Source organism: Eucalyptus grandis, chromosome 8 (genome assembly GCF_016545825.1).
Source record: "Eucalyptus grandis isolate ANBG69807.140 chromosome 8, ASM1654582v1, whole genome shotgun sequence".
Lineage (NCBI taxonomy): Eukaryota > Viridiplantae > Streptophyta > Magnoliopsida > Myrtales > Myrtaceae > Eucalyptus > Eucalyptus grandis.
In genome coordinates, this window is record NC_052619.1 from 12,245,071 (window position 1) to 12,259,366 (window position 14,296).

Consider the following 14,296-nt stretch of genomic DNA (forward strand, 5'->3'; position numbering starts at 1 on the left):
TTAAGAATAATAAGGAATGTATCAAGTCCAATTAAGAAACACACATGTGTTAGATGCAAATCTAACGATACAATTGTGATTTTATCTCGACTCAAGGTAATAAACTATGGAGCATGGACACGTTGCATGTGCTTCAGTGTCATGTATGACACGTGTCGAACACGTCGACATGCTCAGACACGCGGTTAACACGTGTTGAATTTTCCAACATGTGGTCAACTTTTTTTGACACATTTTGACACGTGTGTCTGGAAGATGATGGAGGGTGGAGGAGAGGGCGAGAGAGCAAAGACGAGGCCGCGAGCAATGGCGAGCCCGCAACGGCGAGAGACAGCGAGATAAAGAGCAAAGACTAAGGTGAGGGTCATCGCTGTGATGTTGTGATGGATTGGCAATGAGGCTATAGTTGGGAGGGAGGAAGGGCCAAAGGCAAGGGGATGAACGGTTGTGACAAGAATTGAAAGCAAGCAGAGATCAAGAGGAAGAGGAGAGGAAGGGGGTGTGCACCGAGGAGGGCAAGGAGGGCGCTAGCTAAGGTTTTGAGAAGGAAACTCAAAAGATTTAAAAAGGGGGATTTTATGGACTTGGCGTGATTTTTCATTTTGGAGAGAGGGGGAAGCGACAGCCTGTCAGGTGGTGGGGGAGGCAAAGAAAAGAGAAATAAATTTGGGGTTGGGGGTGTGAGGCGGGGGGGATGAGGGAAAGAAGGGAGTTAAGGGGGGGGGGAGTTGGGGGTTGAGGTGATTTTTAATTTTGGTCAGGTGGTGGGGGAGGGAAAGAAAAGACAAATAAATTTTGGGTTGGTTTGGGTCAGGTTAGGTGGGGGGGGGGAAGAAGGGAGTTGGGTCTGGACTCCACGATGAGACTTTTTTTTTAATCGGAAAAATAAATAAATGAGATTTAAAAATAATTTCAAAAAATAAAAATACTGAATGTTTAATAGTGATAAATTTTGGTCATTATAGAAGATCATGGATTTATTTAAATAAGTTGATTCTAATTTCTTAGTTTCATCAATAACTTTTGTCAATTTATTAATATTATTAATGTAAATTCATTGTAAGCTCTTTTTTTGAATTAAATTAATTAAAAATAAAAATATTCATTTAATATACAATGTATACCAACATGTCGGAATTTTATTTTTTTGAGAAATAACGTGTCAACGTGTTATGTGTTCGTGTCACGTGCCTTGTCGTGTTGGGGGAAGAGATGAGGGAAAGAAGGGAGGTGAGGGGGGTTGGGGGTGGACCCCACGATGGGAGTTTTTTTTTTAATTGAAAAAATAAATAAATGAGATTAAAAAGTAATTTCAAAAAATAGAAATACTGAATGTTGAATGGTGTGATAAATTTGGGTCATTATAGAAAATCGTGGATTTATTTAAATAAGTTGATTCTAATTTCTTAGTTTCATTAATAACTTTGTCAATTTATTAATATTATTAGTGTAAATTTATGGTAGGCTCTTTTTTTTAATTAATTAATTAATTATAAATTAAAATTAAATTAATTAAAAATAAAAATATTCATTTAATATACAACGAGTTTCAACATGTCGGAATTTTCTATTTTTGAGAAATGACATGTCGACGTGTCTTGTCGTGTTGTTGTGTCCATGTCGCATGTCAATGCTACTTATGTAATAAATATTGATAAATTTGAAGAATCATACTGTGTGATTTAACAAACCAATATGGCATCAATGACTTAAGACTATACGAGATAAGTCTTTACTAAATTATCAGCAGTTGCAGCTCATTTATTGGCCCTGTCATTAGCCTTTCAAGCATATGAGGTTTTCATCTTTTGTGCCACAATTCTAGGGATGTGTAAACAAACTCTAAACCACATAAATTGAACATTGTGAATGGGAGAAGGGGCAAAAATAAAAAATAAAAAATAAAAAATTGCTTTGCTCATTAATTTAAATAAAAAAATTAGTTACTCGAGATGGATGTACGCGTTAGAAAAAAAATAATAATGCTAATAAGTAATCAAGAATTTTGATGAAGTAATAGGTTAGAAAATTTTATAGTCATAATATATTGATTATCTTGAAGTAATGTATCCCTTGAAAATTGAATTGTTTCAAGTAAAAATAGATTGACCAAGCATTGAATTGTTTCAAGTAAAATAGATTGACCAAGCACATTGACGGCATTTGGTAATGGGACGCGAAATGATAAAAAGTCAAGTGTCCAAATCTAGCGACAGGAAATCTGTCTAGAAAGTGTTATTTCTACTCCGCATACTCGGTCCCATCGAAGCATCTCGTGTCGCTGGCCCGTAGGACTCCGATGGAGTCCATGGCCACTCCTCGTCCTCGGTCACATCGACACATCGACGTCCTGGCCCGCAAGGCTCCGCCGATCCCACCGTCGCCTCGCATCCACCATCTACATCTCCATGAAACTTGCCGCTTCGGAAACCAACAGAAGCCTCTCCGCATCACCCGCGCACGCTCACGACATGTTGAAGTTCTCCTGGAACGCCACGGACCATGTCAAAGCCCTGACCCCATGCAGATTCCTCCACGCGCCGAAGCACAGACTTCTCCCTTCCGGGCGGAGGGCCGCTGCCGCCGCCGTCATCTCTTGCTATCCGGTGAGAAAAGCCCCGACCCTGGCGGTCATCTCCGAAGGGTCGGCCCGGGTCGAGCCCAGGTCGGGCAGCTCGGCCGACCGGCTCAGGTTGGGCAGCTTGACGGAGGACGGGCTGTCGTACAAGGAGAGGTTTATGGTGAGGTGCTATGAGGTGGGGATCAACAAGACGGCCACCGTCGAGACCATGGCCAATCTGTTGCAGGTTTTTGTGATCGGGTCTCGAATTGATTTTCTTTCAATGGGTTTTGGGCAAAGATGAGATTTTGAGTGTAATTGGTCTATGTAAGGGTTGTGGATATTCACTTGGATAATCATTCTATTTTTGGAAATATCTAAATTAGTTTGTGAACTTTCACAATTGCATAAAATTCTATTTTTGAAATGAAAATCTATTTAGTATGAACCTCAACTCTCAAATTCTTTCGTAACTTAGTCCTTTTTAATTTTTAAAGAATAAAAAGTTCTTTTTTCTTTTTCTTCTTCTTTTTTTTTTTTTTTTTGGTCAGATTTTTCTTCTTCTTTTATGCAATCACCAATGTCGGCGATAGCCTATAACTGGGCAAACAAGAGCACGTGGCTTCTCTAGAGTCTTGTCAGCTAACGAGACTCGCCCAGCCATCAACGAGGCTTGATCAACGAGTTGGCAAGATCGTAGGCTCTCATCTAGCCAGTCACCAACCATCGGCGGGCCATTGACCGACTAAAAGAAGAAAACAAAAATGAAAAGAAAAAGAAAAGATTTTTTTAAAAAAAAAAAAAGAAATGCTCGATTTTAGAGTTATTCTTGACAATAAAAAATAATTTCATTTATACTTCTTTATTCTCGAGAATAAAAAAGTTATCAAATGGATTTCTGATTTTTTTTTTTTTTTTTTTAATTTTGGAAAAATTAAATAATAGAATTGAGTATTATTTAGCTAATTACCAAATATGACCTAAATATTTGTATAATTTGAAACTAAACTTTTTGAAACTTGTGAATCCAACAGTCTTTTGTGTGGGAGTGGGGGAGCAGGAAAGCAATATTAAGAGTACCAAAATTTTCATAAGGCATTCACTTGAATGCCAAAACTTTTTTTTTTTGCTCACTTTAGTGTCATGAATTTGAAAAATGCCTCACTTGAGTACCAATTCCAATTTACCTCATTGAAAAATCCAACGTGAACGCTGGTCATTCGACAAGGCTTTACCGACATAACGTTGACAAATTTTTAATATTATATATTTTATTACTATATTTTTGCATTTTTATTTTATTTCTTTGGCTTTTTTTTTTTTTTTTTCTTTAAGGCCGATGAGGGTCACATACGACCCTTGTTGGACGCGAAACCCTCACCCAAATTGGGCAAGGGCTGCCTCGACCTCAACCACGAAGGCCCTAAGCAAGGCCATTAGGGTCTCATCAACCACGGATGATGCCGCCTAGAGCTAGCGACGGCATCACGACATTGCCGACTACAGGCAAGGCCTCAATCGTCTCACTCAGGGCCTTCACAGCCAAGGGCCAGGCAGCCCTCGCCCAATCTAGGCGAGGTTTTCATGACCGGCGAAGGTTGCTAGTGACCTTCGTCGGCCCTAAAGAAAAAAAGCCAAAATAAAAAAGGCAAATCAAAAATAAAAACAAAAACAAATTAAAAATTTCCACGTAGGACTTTTGGCCGGAAGTGGCATTTAAATGAGCAATTTTATTTCAATATGGCGAGTGAAAAAGAAGAAGAAGTTTTTGCACTAAAGTAACCATAGTACAAAAGTTTTGATGCTCCTAATATTCTTCTCTCCACACAAACAAACAAGCATGTATCTTCGTTTAACTGCATCAAATATTTAATTACTGCAGCGAATTTCTTATAAATTTTGGATTTTGAGAAATACAGTGATAGAGCAGTTGGTCTTTGTTTATGTCTCTTGTCTGCCATCTCCTGGATCAGAGTGTCTACATGATTGCTTGTCACTGGATTTAGGATTTGGTTGAATGATATTGACTACTCACGGATTTGCTAATTCTCATTTTAATCTTCGTTTCTTCTTTCGACGAAATGTGTTGATCCAATAATTGGATAGATCGATAGGCTCATTTATGGCAGTAGGAAAATTTTGTTGTTCTCTATTTGGAAAGAGTTATCTCAAGTTGCAATTGCAGCAAGGATTTCTGGTCAAACTGAATGATATCTGCATTGCAGGAGGTTGCGTGTAATCATATTCAGAGTCTTGGATTTTCGACTGATGGATTTGGGATGAGCTCTACGATGCGGAAAATGAATCTCGTATGGGTAACTGCCCGCATGCATATTGAAATATACAAATACCCAGCCTGGTGAGTTTGGCTACTTTTCTATTTCACATCCGACATTGAATGACTTGCACATTGGGTTTAGGATTGTTATTCATGCCCTGATAGTAGTATGTCATTTGTGTCAGGAATGATGTGGTGGAAATAGAAACGTGGTTTCATAAAGAAGACAGGATCGGAACTAGACAAGACTGGATACTCAAGGACTATGCAAATGGTCAAGTTATTGGAAGAGCTACTAGGTAAACTTGTTCATTTCTTGGAAGCGTGAGCTAGTATTAGGGATGCTGCTCTCTCATGTCTGTTGCCCTAAGTTACCTTCCACGTCCAGGAAGAGTTGAACTGGTTTTTCATATTTCGTTTCTTTTTACGAATGGAGTGAATGCCATCAGATGGTGGAGATAATATTATTTCTCCTGCTTGGCAAAGGCATTTTGTAGTGATCAATTAGCTTGTTGTCAATTACCTTGGGGCTGCAGAAGCAACATTGCATCAGTTCTGCATTTTTCTATATCTATGTGTTTAAGACATTCATATTCAGGAAACTTTTGAGATTAGCATGAGAGGAACTGTATCTTTGACAGAAGTAGTGGCGTTCCTCTCTGTCTGATGCTATCTTGGGGTTTTCGTGGGTGAGCCATAGGTCTATAAATTCTTCTCTAAAACTTCAAGCAGAAGAGATAATTTACAGACATGTATATGGGATATGTAAGTGCGAGAATATTTGTTTATAGGCATTATTTTCCCTTTATTAGATGTTGAAGCTCTACCTTATATAAGCTCCTTATGAAATAAATTTCCCCAACAACGAAAGTGAAAAATGCATATTGTTGGTACTTTTTTGGTTTTCATTATATTAACTGTACAGTGCTGACCGGTTCAACCATCTGATTTCTCAGCAAGCGGGTCATGATGAATCAGGAAACTAGAAGACTTCAGAAGGTCAACGATGATATTCTTGATGAGTATCTGATTTTCTGTCAGCGAGAATCAAGGTACATTTGTGTTTCATATCATAGGCATAAACATCATCTTTGTTGAGTATAATCTATCATGCATCTCTTGAATTTGAGTATGATCACACTAGAAACTGCAGCATGCAATTCAATATCAGTATATTTGACGAAAGAGCTTATATCAGAAAGGGGCATTTTGCTTTGCTAAAGTGATGCCCAGATTAGGTGATAATGTAGGTGCAGGAGTGATAAAAACAATGTAAGTATGTGCATGGATGTGTGAAAACTTTGCTAGTTGGTTGGTGTTTTGACTCACCTCATTAGTCAGAAGTTTCTCCGAATTCAATGAACACACCAGAAGTCCTCTACTGTGCTGGTTCTGTGGACGGTGGACCAATCTTGAAAAGTGGCGTTATTAAAAATTTGCAGAACTACGCATTGTGTCTTATGGATGCCTGAGACTATAATAGTGGCATTGCGATACCTAGCCAAGGATCTTCAGAATTTTTCTTAATTCTAAAAGTAATAATTCATTGGGGTTGTGTAAAATATAATTATATGCTCGAGATTCTCGCATGTCTGGAGACATACCTCAGACAGAATGACCAATGATTGACCAGATTCCAAAACCACTTGGCCTTTCTTTCCTCCCAAAATCTGGGAATAAATACAATATGAAAACGAAATGACTCTGCGTAATAAAATGTAAGCCACATGTTTGGCCTATGTAATTATGCCCCTGAGTCACTGCAACTTCGTTTGATGGAGATTTTGTTATTCTATCTAATATACAGCAATAGTGGATGCTTTCCTTCAATTTTTGGGTGGATCGCTAATGAAGAGAGGGAGACACAAACACAGAGCGCTATATTTTCACTCACTCAGCTTACATAGCTTAAATAGCATAGAGAGCTAACTTACTTGACATCATAACCCTGGTTACCTTGTTTAAAGTGCCTAATGCACATTTACTAACTGTAAATATCTCATTTTTACTGTATATTCTTTGACGTGCACATTAAGGCTCCTGTTTATTTGATTTGCAGACTGGTGTTCCCAGAGGAGAACAATGGCAGCTTAAAAAAAATAGATAAGTCGGAAGACCCTGGTCAATATTCGAGGCTGGGGCTTTTAGTAAGTTGATTAACCCATATGAGTTGCTCGGATTTATAAATGTCTTTTCATTAATTATTGTGCTCCCCACAACCGCAGCCTAGACGAGCTGATCTGGACATGAACCATGTCAAGAACACAAGACTGCAGCTTATTCAACAAACGAAAACAAAAGCCAGGAGTATAGATGATGCTGAGAAATGTGCAGAGCAAAGAAGATCTACGGTTAAAAATAAAGAAAGGAAAGAAGAAGGATGATCTACAGATCAAGAGATTGCATGAAGAAAGGCTGCGAAGTCGGCCAAAATCGCTACTCTATTCATTTACTCTGTTTCTTCTTTTACTTTGTATCTTAGCTGTTATGACCGGTATTCGGTTAGTCCGTGCAGTTAAATAGTTGACTTTTTCTTTCAACTGCCCTTGTGTAAAACAGATTCATTGAGAGAAATAGAATAGATATAAGAAGGAGTTCTCTCATACTGTAATCTTTTAAGGAAGTTGAAAATACAGAAGAGATACATTCTCTATCTTTCTCTCTCTCTCTCGATTTCTTCCATCTCTGTTTCTGTTCGTAAAGTTCTTCATGGTATCAGAGCCATCATCCTGAAGAAATCATCTCAAGTCTGTATAAAAGTGGCTGAATCTACAGCAGATTGGATTCAGGAATCGAAGCCTCATTGATCTGTGAGTCGATATTCTTCATCTTTCTTCAAATCTATATCATCATAAACCGATTTACTGCATCATACTGCAAAAACCAGTAAAGGTTGTATTCGAAACAAGCTGTGTTCAAAGATCTGGAAAGTAGAATGGCAGCAAAAAGCTCGAGATATCCATTTCCTATTCATGTCAACATCTCGAACTTTGTTACAATCGATTAACCGAGAATAACTTCCTCCTATGGCAAGCTCGCCATAGATTTTTAAGAAGTCAAGATCTATTTGGATTTGTGAATGGAGAAACTCCACCGCCTGCTAAAACATTACAGGTAGAAGAAGGAGATCAAACACTCGATATCCCTAATCCTGACTATATTGACTGGATTAAAACGGATCAACTCATTTCCTCTTGGATTAGTGGTGCTGTTTCCGAAGACATACTTAGCCTAATAATCGGCTTAAACACAGCCTATGAACTTTGGCGGACTACGCTTAATCGGTTCACCCAAAAATCTGTGGCAAAGGAGTTTGAACTAAGAGGAAAATTGCAGACTTGTCAGAAACGAGATAGAACTCTATCAACATATCTCAGAGAGTACAAGACAATATGTGATCAATTAAATGCCATAGGTAAACCAGTAGATGACATAACAAAACTGTTTGGCATTTTGGAAGGCTTGGGGTCCAGTATGAGAGCTTTAAAACAACAATTTATTGTTTAAAGCCTCAACCGAATATGATGAAGTCATCTCTCATCTAGAGAGGTTTGAATCAAGGCTGCAAAACTATTCCTCAAGTCAGTTCAGTCCAAATCTAGCCTATTTTGGTCAAAGGAAGACTGAAGCTATACACAAAGATGAGTTTAATAGAAACTTTTTACAGCAAAATAACAATCTTGGAAATTCAAGGGGTTATAGTCGTGGAGGAAGAAGTATTGGAAGAGGAAGACCATTCAAAGAGCGAGATACAGAAATTTTGGAAGTCTTGGAAGAAATATGAATTACAGAACTAATAATTCGAGCTATGAACAGGGAAGTCAACATCTTAACCAGGCTAATATTCCCTCTACCTTGAGTTCTGGTCAGGGGTTCAGACCATATAATGGTTCAGCTCAGAGGTATACAGAAGCCAAGATTTATCCACCATCAAATTTAACTTTTCATAAAGATGTGCAGATGGAAAAAGCAACAACAAACACTCGACTGGAATGCCAGATCTGCAGAAAACCAGGTCACGATGCATTGCACTGTTGGTATAGATTTGATAATTCTTACCAAGCTGAAGAAATACCAACAACTCTATCAGCACTCCACATTGAGGAAGCTAATGGAAATGAATGGTATCCTGATACTAGAGCAACTGCTCACATTTCGGCAAATGCTGGTATTCTCCAAAACTTCTCTAAGAATGCTGGTACTGATACAGTAATGATTGGCAACGGTTCATGTTTACCTATGAAATATATTGGGAATACAGCGTTAACTACTGCTACTTCTACCTTGCCTCTAAAGGATGTGTTAATTGTTCCAGCATTTAAGAAAAATCTTCTTTCAATCTCTAGACTAACCGATGATTATCCCTGTTCCTTTGTCTTTGATAAAATTGGGGTGTACATAAAGGACAGCACCACCAACATAACCAAAATGCTAGGGAAGAAGGAGAAAGGACTATACAGAATTGATCCTTGTCTTTGCAGAGGTGTTCTTTACTCAAAGACAAAAGATCACAGGAGAAAACATATGGCATCAAAGGCTAGCTCATACAAATCGAATGTCTCAAAGCATCTGAAGAATCAAAAGTTAATCCAGTGTCATACAGAATCACAATCTATATGTAGAAGTTGTCAGCTCGCTAAGAACACAGCTCTACCCTTTCCTATGTCAAGATCTGTAGCGAATAAACCTCTAGAACAAGTCCATTGTGACATCTGGGGACCTTCTCCAGTCAACTCTTATCAGAATTTCAAGTATTATGTGATCTTTGTTGATAACTTTTCTCGGTTCAGCTGGATATATCCATTGAAACTAAAATCAGACTTCTATGATATCTTTCTTATGTTTCAGAAGTTAGTAGAAAACCAGCACAATTGTAAAATCAAGAGGTTTCAATGCGATGGTGGGGAGAGTTTGTCACTCACAAGTTTAAAACTCACCTACAGAGTTGTGGCATCCAACAGCTTATCTCCTGTCCATATACACCCGAACAGAATGGAATACCTGAGAGAAAACATCGACATATAGTTGAGCTTGGTCTGGCTATGCTATATCATGCAAAAATCCCATTAAAATTTTGGGTTGATGCATTTATGACAGCAAACTATACTGTCAATATACTTCCTACTCCACAGTTAAGGATGCAATCTCCCTTTCTCAAGCTATATAAGTATAAGCCAAGATATGATCATCTCAGAGTATTCGGGTGTGCCTGCTATCCCTGCCTTCGACCTTATGCACAACACAAGCTGGATCCACGATCACTTACCTGTGTGTTTCTCGGATACAAGTACTCATCATAAAGGATACCGATGTTTGGTACCTATTACTGGTCATGTGTACATCAGTCGACATGTAATTTTTGATGAGAAGTTCTTCCCTTTCTCTAAAAAGCTGGCAACACAGTCCTTAACATATACACAACTGTATAAACTATGGACAAAAGAAGAGAAATTCTTACAAGCTCCAAGTATAGAGCCTATCAATACTTCATCATCTCATCAAACAAAGTATGTTCCAGCTGAGCAAGTTTTTGCAGAACATGGAGATCCTATCTCTACAACTGTATCATCAGATGATCAAGCTCCATCTCCTATTCAAAGTATTTCTCCACAAGAGAACATATCTGGAACCACCACAGTGATAGTAACAAAACCAACTATCGAACAAACACAGTCTATCCATCCTGTGCAAGGTACACAACCTACTCATCACATGCAAACCAGAGCTAAATCTGGTATAATTAAAGCCAACCCTCGATATGCATGTCTTGCTCAATACCAAGTTCCTTCAGAACCAAAATCATTAAAATCTGCTCTAGCAGATCCAGGATGGTATAAGGCAATGCAAGAAGAAATGAATGCCTTACACCAGAATCAAACTTGGTTATTGGTTCCTCGTACTAATAACATGAATGTTATTGGTTGCAAATGGGTGTTCAAGACTAAACTTACTTCTACTGGTAGTCTCGATCGATTGAAGGCTCGTCTAGTAGCCAAAGGATTTCATCAGGAAGAAGGAATCGACTTCACAGAAACCTTTAGTCCTGTGATAAAACATGCAACTGTTAGACTTGTTCTCTCTGTAGCAATGGTACAACACTGGTCTATACACCAACTTGATGTCAAGAATGCCTTCTTACATGGCATCTTGAATGAAACTGTGTACATGGAACAACCTTCTGGTTTTGTTCATCCACAGTATTCTCAATATGTTTGTCTGCTTCAAAAGTCACTCTATGGACTGCGTCAAGCACCACGTGCCTGGTATGATAAATTCAGCAATTTATTACTTGAGATTGGATTTTTCTGCAGTTCAACTGACCCATCTCTGTTCATACTTCATCAAGAACAAGAGACAATATTGCTACTTCTATATGTAGACGATATAATCCTCACCGGGTAGCTCATTCACTCAAGATCATTGCTACGAAAGACTCTTATTCATTCACTCAGTGTTCAATTCCATATGAAAGATCTTGGTCAGCTTCATTACTTTCTTGGAATTGAAGCCACACGAACGTCTACCGAGCTGTTCTTATGTCAAACCAAGTATGCCCTTGACTTATTTAGTCTTTTACATAAAATATTTTTTAAAATTTTTAACTAAAAATTTTAAAATTAAATTTTTATTAAATTTTAGTTAAAATATTAAAAAATAATAAATTTTAAATTAAAAATTTTAAATTTTTTTTTAAAATAATAATTTTAAAATTAGATTTAGTTAAAATATTAAAAAAATAATTTTAAAATTAGTCGTGCAAATTAGATATTAAAATATTAAAATAATAATTTTAAAATGATTGACTTTAGTAAACCTATTGCTACACCTCTCTCTCTTAAACCAGTTATACTTGAAAGAGATGATGTTCTTCTTCCAAATCCCATGAACTATCGAAGTCTCGTAGGAGGACTACAATATCTCACTATTACCAGGCCTGATCTTGCCTTTGCAACAAATATCCTATGTCAGAAACTACAACATCCTACTATTGGAGATCTTCTTCAACTAAAACGAGTTCTTCGATATGTAAAAGGCACAATTCACCTCGGTATGTCCTTACATTCTCACAGCTCTCTCCAATTATATGGCTTCTCGATGCGAGATTGGGCTGGCTGTCTTCAAACTAGACGTTCTACCACAGGCTTCTGTACTTACCTCGGTTCTAATCTCATCTCATGGACCGCTAAGAAACAATCAACTGTTTCCCGTTCCTCCACTGAAGCTGAATATAGAGCTCTTGCCTCAGCAACAGCTGATCTTACCTAGATTTCTTTTGTTCTCAGAGATATTAGAGTTCTTCTTCACTCACCAACCATACTATTCTGTGACAATCAATCTGCCATATCTCTCACAGCGAATCCTATACTTCATGCTCGAACAAAACATATTGAGATTGATTTCCACTTTGTCTGAGAAAAAGTTGCATCTGGATCTTTGTGTGTTAAATATGTTCCCAGCTAGAACCAAGTTGCTGATATCTTTACAAAGCCACTATCTAAACTAACACACTCCTCTCTTCGTCTCAAATTGGGCATTGGTTCTTCACCCTTGCCCAATTTGCGGGGATGTCAAGAACACAAGACTGCAGCTTATTCAACAAACGAAAACAAAAGCCAGGAGTATAGATGATGCTGAGAAATGTGCAGAACAAAGAAGATCTACGGTTAAAAATAAAGAAAGGAAAGAAGAAGGATGATCTACAGATCAAGAGATTGCATGAAGAAAGGCTGCGAAGTCGGCCAAAATCGCTACTCTGTTCATTTACTCTGTTTCTTCTTTTACTTTGTATCTTAGCTGTTATGACCGGTATTCGGTTAGTCCGTGCAGTTAAATAGTTGACTTTTTCTTTCAACTGCCCTTGTGTAAAACAGATTCATTGAGAGAAATAGAATAGATATAAGAAGGAGTTCTCTCATACTGTAATCTTTTAAGGAAGTTGAAAATACAGAAGAGATACATTCTCTATCTTTCTCTCTCTCTCTCGATTTCTTCCATCTCTGTTTCTGTTCGTAAAGTTCTTCAAACCAACATGTCAACAACGTCACCTACATTGGATGGGTTCTAGAGGTAAGGCTTGCAGGCCTTCCTCCGTATCCATTACGCTGGACATGGCTTATACTTCTAATATGTCTGAGTCAAGTTTCTTCTTCTAATTGCATTTGTTTTGCTGTACCGATCTGGCTTTCAAGAGGAGTTGTGTTGAGAATTAATTCGTCTTGATCTGCATCTTGGTCGGGTTCCTCATCGTCATATCTGTCGCTTTGGGAAGTTGAAGTGATAGGCTCACAGTTTTACTAAGGCTTGCCTTTCCTGTGAGAATAGCTTTTTCTTTGTTCCTGGTGTCACCATGTGGGCCACAAAATTTTTGTCAGAAACATTCTGTTTTTGTGCTGCTTTCCTTTAATTTGCCAAAAGGTGTCATGGAAGAAGAACAAGGATAGAGGCTTTGGCTTATCTAGGTCCGAGCGTGTATTTGGGTCGTACTTCGTGTTCGGCCTCCCATAGCAAAAACCATTACTGACTCTGTCTTCAGAAGTTTTTCTTGTCCCACTAACTTGTAGAGATGAAGAAATCAGCAGTTTTTGTTGAAATCTTCCTCAATCCGTCTCTCATGTTCTGTAAATCCTGCAATCAGCCTTCCTTTGAAATGCTTTCTATGTTGTCATTATGACAGAGCATGCCTCGAGAAATTATTGACTCCTACGAACTGCAAACGATCACGCTGGATTACAGGCGTGAGTGTCAGCATGACAATGTTGTCGATTCGCTCAGCAGTCATGAGCCAGATGAGAACTTGGAGGCCATCTCGCAGCTCAATGGAACCAACGGATCGGCTAAGTCTCCAGCCACAGTAGATTATCGCCAGTTTCTCCACTTACTCAGGTTCTCTGGTGACGGCCTAGAAATAAACCGTGGCCGCACCCAGTGGAGAAAGAAGCCTGTGAGGTAACTCGTTTTTGATTGCACGTAAAAAAGACCATTTGTATTTTGTATTTGTCATTCCTCATGAGGATTTACTGCGCCGCCAAATCTCGCTATTGCTTGCTTGTAGTTTTCCTTCTGCATAGAGACTGTGATTGTTGTGCCAAGAAAAAAACGAGAGAAAGATATGTGTACTCTGCTAGTGTACTCTGCTATGCTTATCCGAGTTTGTAACCTATCTTGCTGTGAGCATAAGGTTTGTTCTTTTTTATTTAAGAGGAGAATTATTAGAGGTAGCTCTTGGTGTTCTGTTTTCACACGGTAAAGAAACGCATGCTGAAGTATTGAGTTTTTTTATTTGAAATGTCACTGCTTGTGGAAAGCGTTCGACTGAATTGAGGACATGGTCGTCTTAAAGATAAAAATAATGTATCTTAATCATGTTCATGTTCATATCATGTGTGGTCTTGTTTTGGATGACTTACGGAGTTACAATGGAGGTGTTGGGTGTAGTACCAGTCGAACAGTGCCTAAGG

At 38.3% G+C, this 14,296-nt stretch overlaps 1 protein-coding gene across 1 annotated transcript; it reads left to right on the forward strand.

Annotated features, from left to right (window-relative positions):
* The first annotated feature begins 4,745 nt into the window (after positions 1–4,745).
* On the forward strand, positions 4,746–14,056 carry LOC120287775 (oleoyl-acyl carrier protein thioesterase 2, chloroplastic-like). The gene is made up of 7 exons (XM_039301136.1): positions 4,746–4,919; positions 5,024–5,137; positions 5,795–5,890; positions 6,898–6,985; positions 7,064–7,087; positions 12,861–12,905; positions 13,513–14,056. Exons 1-7 carry the CDS (start codon positions 4,768–4,770, stop codon positions 13,786–13,788), a joined length of 795 nt encoding a protein of 264 aa, XP_039157070.1. The 5' UTR covers positions 4,746–4,767; the 3' UTR covers positions 13,789–14,056.
* The last annotated feature ends 240 nt before the right edge of the window (positions 14,057–14,296 follow it).